The 7,145-nt window shown below is 47.2% G+C and overlaps 1 protein-coding gene across 2 annotated transcripts in view; it reads right to left on the bottom strand.

The window, feature by feature from the left end:
- Nucleotides 1-548: 548 nt before the first annotated feature.
- OSBPL10 (oxysterol binding protein like 10) overlaps nucleotides 549-7,145 on the bottom strand; it is a 308,668-nt gene continuing 302,071 nt past the window's right edge. For both annotated transcript variants that reach the window (XM_047875215.1, XM_047875216.1), the window contains 3 exons: nucleotides 5,873-6,055; nucleotides 3,003-3,156; nucleotides 549-664 (listed from right to left, as the gene is read on the bottom strand). In XM_047875215.1, coding sequence (XP_047731171.1) covers nucleotides 620-664; nucleotides 3,003-3,156; nucleotides 5,873-6,055 — 382 coding nt within the window. In that variant the 3' untranslated portion in view covers nucleotides 549-619. The remainder of the gene's footprint in view (nucleotides 665-3,002; nucleotides 3,157-5,872; nucleotides 6,056-7,145) is intronic.

The raw sequence follows: 7,145 nt of genomic DNA, 5'->3' as shown, positions 1-7,145 counted from the left end.
ACTCACCATTCAGCAGGAAATAGCAGTTTTTCTTTCTTAAGGACAAACGAAATGCTGAAGTGGACAGGGAGGTGGGAATCACAACAAGAATTGTGAAGTGACAGCCACCTACACTTCCACCAGGAATGAGCCACTTTCTACCATATGGACATCAACTGGGCCATGCCAACTCACCTGTGTTTTGACAGGAGTTGACTACCCGAGAGTATTTTTGTGAGTGCAAAACATTTTTGGCAAAGTGAAAAATAGAAAACTTCAAACCTCGTTGATAAAAAGGAGCTCATAATTACCCACTTAAATCTTGGTTAAGTGCAGTATTTACATGTGTAATAATACCCAGCAGACATGGGCATATAGTGCATGTGTGTGTGTGAACATACAGTGTACTGGGAGCTCACACACAAACTGTGTATACACACATGCCCCAAATGGCTCTTGAATAAATCCAATCCACTAGTAGTTTGGTGGTGCATTTTTCACAGTATATAAGTTCTCTCTCAGGTACCATTTCTTGAAGGATAACAAGAGGTCTCTGTGAATACCAGCAGAACCTTGATACTGAACCACTTTAATTCCTACAAAAAACAGGGCTATTTCTGAAAGCTGCACCTCCGCCCCATCAGTGTGCCTTCCAAAGAGGATTGAAGTATACCCAGCCGTCACCCTGTAAGAGAAAGAAGGAGACATTTTATGAAGACCTCTCTGCTGGGCAAGGGGAGAATCAGAGGTAGCTCGCAGCCTCTGCTATGTTAGAAGCCAAGTCCCACACAGAGCAGTGCTCCATTAGCATCTGTTCAGGACTGCCACTAATACGTGTGTGCGTCTTGTTCTGGGAGCTCACCACCACACCACACCGGCGGTCTTGCCACCCCTCCTCAGCCCGGCTGCTTTGTGAGACAAGATCTTCACATTTTGGCATGTCAGGAGGAAAACCCAAAAAATAACTAAGATTAACCAAAGAAGGGGGGCTTTGTCGGGTTACATCATATAAGATTAGTTGGCCAAAAAAACACCTTTGAAACAGTGGGACAAGAAAGAAAAAGAGGGTGGTCCAATGAACAGACGAGAGAAAAGGCAAGGCCTGCCTCTGAGGAATTTTTCCTGATCAGTGATGTACAGCCCACCAGCCTGGAGGGGAGTGCCCAACCACGGCTCCCTGCAGCAGGAGGTGGCCACGAATCCGCACATGTGAGTAATGACGCCAACCATCAGAAAAAGGCGAGTGTCAAAATGTACACAATCTGGGGCTTGACTAGAAGGGAATGTGCCAAATAGTAACAATTCTGGTATTGGGATGATTTTTATTCTTTACATATCCTCAAGTTTTCTGTTACGAACATACTGGTTTTCCTTAAACCCAGGAAGAAGAGCTGTGCTTTTGTTGTTGTTGCCTTTTAGGGTTTTTTTGTGTGTGTGTTTGTTTTTGTTTTATGTCCAACTTTTCACAGAAGCCAGGCAAACTAGACCCACCACACAGAAGGGTCCTTGAAGGGTTTTTTAATGGTTAATTTTATGTGTTAACCTGATTCACCGTGGTGCCCAGATGAAACATTCTGAGTGTGTCCATGAAGGTTTCCAGACGAGATAAGCACTCAGTAAAGTTGATTTCCCTCCCTACAGTGGATAAGCATTATGCAAGCCTTTGAGGGTCTGAAAACAAACAAGGTAGAGGCAGGAGGGACTGACCCTCCTCTTTCTGTTCTGCCTCCCTTCTTTAGTTGGGATTGCTCATCTCTTCTGCCTTTGCACCAGCATTTACACCACTGGCTCCCCTCCTGGGTTCCCAGGCCTTTGGGCTGGGACTGAATTATACCCACTGGCTTTCCCAGGGTTTTCATTCAGCTCTGTTGTTTCTCTGGAGAACAGATTCACCTCACCGAGGCAAGGCTCCCAGACGTGGTTCCCACTCAGAGTCTCATAAAGGCAGTCTGCTCAAGCAGGCTTCCTGTCTGAATCGGAAGCCAACCTCGAAGTCTCTGTTCACCCACAGCCCCAGTTGCTGCCTGGGGGAGAGCAGCAGCTGCTTCTGCTCCTGAGCGTAAGGGCACCTCAAAGTCATTAACACCCCCATCAGCCCTCCTGCTACACAGGATAACCCTTCCTTGCAGCACAAGTCGGACAGGAGCAGTCCCGGGGCCAAAGAAAGCTTAGACATATCTCGACTGGCTCTATGTTTAAACTGAAGATTCCTTGATATCATGTGAATATCAGATTTGTCATAAAAATTCAGATTTGTGGCTTCTTGTGAAGAATTAGACCGTCGATGACCACCTGGAGGTTAAATGGTATCCGGGCCCTTCACAGACTCTTGTGTCTGCACCAGTCCTCACGGGGGCTTCCCTCAACGATGCTGCCAGGCCCCGAGGGCCTGCGTTAAAAGCTGTGGCCCCTTACCCTTCCATCGTTTGCAACTCTGTTCTCAGGATGCTCCTCAACTGCTCCACAAACAACTTTAAAAGCATAAGAGCCTCAACCGGGCACATGGTGCCTTGCCCTCTTGCCCAGTGGGTGGGCAGACTGGTGGAGATGACTGCCTTGCGGTGTCACTTCTCCGGGTGACAGTGGCAGTTCACACCAGCCTTTCTGAGCACACCCGTCCCACTTGGCCCACGGGAGGCAGGGCTCCGAGAGGGCGCTTGTTCTCAATCATGAAGGTTCCAGTCCCCCAGCTGTGCAGACAGGCTGTGAGATGCTTCACGGCTAATTTGTCACTGATGATAAAGTAGCAGGGGCTGTGTTTTTTGTTTTGTTTCTGTTTTTTTAATAGGACAGCATCCAGATCTGCAATCCCATTCATTCCTTGCCCCCCTGTCGGGCTGACAGGCTATTCTGATGGAAGATGTCAGAGGGAAGTGTCACAGGACAGCCTGGCCCAAAGCCAGAGCCAAGCTGCCCCAAACCTTCCCAGGACCATCCTCATTCGTACAAACTGCTGCATTAGCAAGACCGACCCATCCGCCCCTCACCTGGGACAAGTCCCCAAAGACAGGTGGCAGAGTTACCTCCTGGATAAAATACTTGGGCCGCCATGGTGTGTGCAGGTTCTCCCGCTTCCGCTCCTCTACCCGCTGCTTCTCCTCCAGGAGCCGCTTCTGCTCAGTGGCAGCATCAATGTCCCCCAGCCGCAGGTATCTGGTCACCTCCTGCCAGAGGTTCCTGGAGACGCATGGAGGAGAGGAGGTGGTCAGACAGGGACAGCTCGTTTGGCAATGACAGTTCTCAGCAAGGGGGCCAGAGCTGCGGCGGGGAGGGCATCTGGGTGGGCCATCTGTTAGGGCTAGTTCATTCCAGGTGCCTCAAAGACCTCTAGAGCCAGGATTTGAACCCAGGGCCAACAGGCCCCAAGTTTCCACTCTCCTCTTATCCTGAGCAGCATGACTTTCTCAGGGCTGACTGTCTAGGAACTGAATCTAGTAACAGGAGGAGGAACCAGTATTAATACTACTGCTGTTACAAACAACAATAATAGCAGACACTTTCATTGCATTATCATATTTCTAACATTTTACATATGTAAATGCTCATTTAATCATAACAACCCAATGGTATAGATGCTATATTCCCATCTCCATTTTGACGAGAAAGACAAGATCCATATAAGGTGAGGTGTCCAAAGTCAGCAAACTGGTAAACACGAGCGATGGCTGCTTATTCACAGGGGATTCCACCGTTAGGAGTTACAGACAGGGGCCACATGGGAGTGTGCGTTTATGTGGTAGGATCCATCATCTCCCCCATGTCTACACAGAAAATTACTTCTCTGCCTCACTCACTCATTCATTCGCTGCAGAAGGCAGCCTAGATTGGCTCCTGATGTACAGCTTTCCGCACCCTCAGGAATGTCCCAGGACCATCCCTGATTCATACTCCATTCTAGAGGGTGAGGAAAGGGACTGAGGCAAAGCGAGACACCATCACCCATGCACTTCCTCACGTAAATGCATCAGGGCCACTTGGGATTGTGTACAAAAGGAACTATCAGAATTCTCAACAGCGAGGATTTCCTCCCTGAGTGGGGCTAACGATGCCTCTGTAGCCAGGAGTAAGTAGACACTCTGTAATTAGATCCAGGGCCAGAGAATGCTCCCACAGTGGATAGCCCTGACCTGTCCATGAGAGGGCCTCGAATAGCAGGAAGCCTGGAGTGTCAGATGATTAAGCTGAGAAAGGCCACACAGGGCTGCCAGCAAAGTGGGGACAATGAGCAGCCCCTTCTGAGGGGGACCAAAATTAGGCAACTGACAAGGGTTAAGCTCCCGCTGGACACTCAGCCTGCCCACCGGACCTGCCCTGAGCCCCACTGTACAGAGCCCCAAGGAGAATAATGCTCTCACTCCAATTTTACAGCAGGAGAAACTTCTGGGAGAAGCTGGGCACAAGGACATCCCAGGTGGGGGTGCTCTCAGGGGCAGGACCTCCCATGAAGAGTCACATCATAAGCTGGTGGTCCCAAATTTAGAGGGGAGAGACCTCTAAAAGAGGTCAGCAAACGTTTTCTATAAAGGGCCAGGCAGTAAACATTGTAGGCTTTGCAGACCATAAACAGTAGGTAAATTAATGATCATGGCTGTGGTCCCATAAAACTTTCAAAAAATCAGCCACGGCCTGGACGTGGCCCATGGGCCACAGTTTGCTAACCTCCTGGACTAAAAAATAAAAGTGGTATATTCTAAGAAGATCCTGCTTCTTCTGAAGATCTGTGCAGAAACATCGCACGGATGTTTAAGTGGCTATATGAATACTATATGTATTCATACCATGGAGTAGACATACTAATTGGGTGGATACTCCATAATTTAACCATTTTCCTATGTTGGACAGTTGGGTGTATTTTTTTTTTTTTACGTTTACAGTTTTTTTTAATACCCAATTTAGAGGCACCTGGGTGGCTCAGTCGGTTAAGCATCTGACTCTGGGCATGATCTCACAGACTTGTGAGATCAAACCCCGTGTCTGGCTCTGCACTGACAGTGTGGAGTCTGCTTGGGATTCTCTCTCTCTGCCCCTCGCCTGCTCGCATTCTCTCTCCCTCTCTCTCTCTCTCTCTCTCTCTCTCTCAAATAAATTTTAAACAAGTAAAATTTTAAAATACCCTATTTTATATTTAAAACCTTTTTTGAACTTAAGAATTTTCCTTCAGAATAGATTCCCAAAGACAGAATACAAAATTAAAGTGAATTCATTTGAAGCCACTGATCCATGCAGCTACCCTGCACACATTCTTACTATGAGCATATGACCCAGGGTGTCCATTTTATCACGTCCTTGCCATTGCTGACTTTTTAAAAATAATGTCGCTAATCTGGCAATAAAAATAAAATATCCCACTGCTTCTATGCACAGTTCTTTGATGACTAGCAACTCTGTATTTAACTCTGCAATCAAGCAACAGACCAGTTGAGTTGACAAACTCTTTTAGGACAGGCATTAAAAGTCTACTGTCAGCGGGCACCTGGGTGGACCAGTTGGGTAAGCATCCACTTCCTGATCTCGGATCCGGTCATGATCTCACAGTTTGCACTCATGGCGCAGGGCCTGCTTGGGATTCTGTCTCTCCTTTTCTCTGTCCCTCCCCAGCCTGTGCTCTCTCTCTCTCTCAAAGTAAATAAATAAACTTAAAAAGTTTTTTTAAAGGCTATCCTCAAAACCCACCCCACACTTAACATAATAACTAAACTGAAAGCTCCAAAGACCCCAAAGGGTCTACCCCTAAGACACATACAGTGGAAAATTCAAGCACCCCAACAAGTGAGAAGAACACTATTCCTGGCCCATTTCCATTCGCTGGGCTTTCAGAGGCTTCTTCTCTGTTCCTCGGGTCAAGTGCTAAGGATCGCTAAGCTGGAAAGAAACAACCCAACCTGACTCCCACCTGGACTCCATGGGCCCCTGCTTCTCCAGAGGTCTGATCTTCTTGGGGTACACTGGCAGTGTGGTCGTATCAATGACTCTGGTTTCTCCGTTGTTGTAAGTGAACTCTAGGGTACCATTCCATTCTCCGTGGGCTTTACAAACAATGGTGTTGGTTGGGTTGTGCTTCACTTCTGCTGTGACCCTGAATTCATGAATGAGTCAAAGGAACATGTTTTCCAAGATTAACAAAACAGAGACTTGCTTCCAAAGGTGTACTCACATTTACAGATTTTTTTTTATGAGTTGGCAAGGAGGAGGGATTGCTTTTTGCCATTTTGCTTAATGACTAGCTCTTAAAACTGTGACCTAATATTCTTGATCAGAAAAAGAAAGCATTGGTAGAAAAACAGGTGAGATCTGAATGAAATCTGTACATTAGTTAATAGCAATGCAGCAATGTTAATTTCTTAATTTTGATAAACACACAAAAGGTACATGTTATTATTGGGGTGAAAATCAAGCAATTCAAGAAAAATAAAGTATATACTTCTCCTCCCCAAAATAGCATCTAACAGTGCTACATTTGAACCACCAACAGGTCCTGGGTGTGTACTAAGAACTGTGGGTCAAACAGGACTGACCACAATCCGCCTGAGATCACGTTGAAAAAAGGGGGAAACGTTCAGCCTGGCATCTGCACATTCCCCTGAACGAAGGCTGAGCAAAACCTGGACCCTTGGCATTGAGTGAACAGCATCTTACTCACAGCAGTGGCTTCGAGGGACCACTTTTTACAAGGGGCCTTTGTGGGATCTGTGCCCTCCTCACTTCGCCTGCCTGGTCTGAGGGAGCTCTAGGCCTCCAACTCTGGGAGAAAGAATACCCCCACCTCCCTCACCACCTTCAAGCTTGTTGCATAGAGTAATGCAGTAGAAATGGGAAAGCCTGCTCCAAAGCAGCCAAGTGTGGGAAGGAGCTAAGCTTCTTTCCTTCTAATGGCCCAGCTCAGTTGAACTTAGAATTTTCAACATGGGCTTGGAAGCCTTCTCCCTGAGTCTGAGAAACACCATGGCTGCTAGATGCTGAGGCAAAGGCTTGTGGGTGGCATCAGAAATCTTCTGGTATGTTCTAGAAGGGTATGAGGGGTGCACTGGCAATGTTTTAACAACTGGCTCTCTAAAGGGAAAGAGACCTGATCTGTAGAATTTGCCATGTTCTGTGGTGCCCACCACAGCTGATCTCAGGCTACAGACATGGTCTGTGGGACTGTGGAGAAGCACATACCATCAGCT

This window comes from Prionailurus viverrinus, chromosome C2 (assembly GCF_022837055.1).
Source record: "Prionailurus viverrinus isolate Anna chromosome C2, UM_Priviv_1.0, whole genome shotgun sequence".
In the NCBI taxonomy this organism is placed as follows: Eukaryota; Metazoa; Chordata; class Mammalia; order Carnivora; family Felidae; genus Prionailurus; species Prionailurus viverrinus.
Note: the sequence above shows the minus strand (reverse complement) of the source record. Positions and strands in the feature narration are given on the sequence as shown.